General features: G+C 42.8%; 1 protein-coding gene across 3 annotated transcripts in view; it reads right to left on the bottom strand.

The window, feature by feature from the left end:
* NDE1 (nudE neurodevelopment protein 1) overlaps positions 1-443 on the bottom strand; it is a 15,872-nt gene extending 15,429 nt beyond the window's left edge. For 2 of the 3 annotated variants that reach the window (XM_019512820.1, XM_019512821.1), the window contains exon 1: positions 115-250. In XM_019512820.1, the coding sequence (XP_019368365.1) occupies positions 115-200 (86 nt within the window). In that variant the 5' untranslated portion in view covers positions 201-250. Of the gene's footprint in view, positions 1-114; positions 251-419 lie in introns of those variants that run through there. The other variant, XM_019512822.1, reaches the window with a different exon arrangement.
* Between the last annotated feature and the right edge of the window lie 660 nt (positions 444-1,103).

Here is a 1,103-nt window from a genome sequence, read left to right as displayed (position 1 = left end):
ACCACACCTTCACCACTCTTGCTTCCCATAGCAAATGGATTTAAACTGGCTCAACCACATCTCCACAGCTCTGACTGCAATGTGCGCACACCCTATCACACACACTGCCCTTACCACTGCTTGTACTTCATCGCCAGTTCTTTCCAGTATCTAGTTTCTTCTTCCACTGAACTGAAGTGATGCCCTTCCAAGTCTTCCATGGTGAAGTCCCCAGTTGCAGTCTAGCGCTCTTGTTGCATTTTCTTCCCCTCTGGAAGTTAAAAAAAATAAAATAAAATCACAAATTCAAGGACTAGCATCCTCCTGTCACTGTATTATCCCACTGCATCCCACCTATAGGAAATTTCATCCCGGAAGGCATTCAAAACCAAACTGGACAAAGTCAAATGTACTACACACCAAAGGAACGAGTAAATTACTTATTTAGAGCTGTTCTCTCTCAAACGTCTTTGAATTTGCTGAAGACTGGTACCACACATCACATTAAGTTACTTCACCCTCCATTTGACTACATGGTTCTATAGAATACAGAACATGATGATCACAGCATAAACAGCAGCTATGGAGATACAGCCAAACACAGCTGGGGAGGGCGACAGCCCAGAGAACGCAATGCCTGGCAAGACCAAGGGGAGAGACACCCAGAGAAATGGAACAAGGTCCTGCAAATAAGAAACTGAACAACCTGAAACGCAATTAGGTTTCACTTCAGCCACAGAGGCGTGGTATTTAATCCAGCACAAGGACTATTTTGATTAAACTCTCTCAGATAATGCTCCTTGGGTAAAATTTTCAAAAGCAAGCAATCTATGAGCATAACTGTCTAAATCAGTTGGGCACATATGACAATTCTTTCTACCCAATTACTTGAACTTGGCGACTTTGAAGTATTGAGAAACATAATAACCACATGCAATTCCCTGATGCAGCTTATAGATGTTACTAAAAGGTGTTAAAAGCTAAAACTGTTTCATGTGCGAGAGTCTTACAGATGAAAAAAGGTCAGTTAAGGTGTCTACAAGGCTGGGCGAGGCAAGGATTACACACAGGCGAACATCCTCAACCGATACACACCTCTACACACTGTGGAGTAACCAGAGGAG

This window comes from Gavialis gangeticus, unplaced genomic scaffold, assembly GCF_001723915.1.
Source record: "Gavialis gangeticus isolate Ggan-Ray unplaced genomic scaffold, GavGan_comp1, whole genome shotgun sequence".
Lineage (NCBI taxonomy): Eukaryota > Metazoa > Chordata > Crocodylia > Gavialidae > Gavialis > Gavialis gangeticus.
This window is presented reverse-complemented; position numbering and strand designations above follow the sequence as displayed.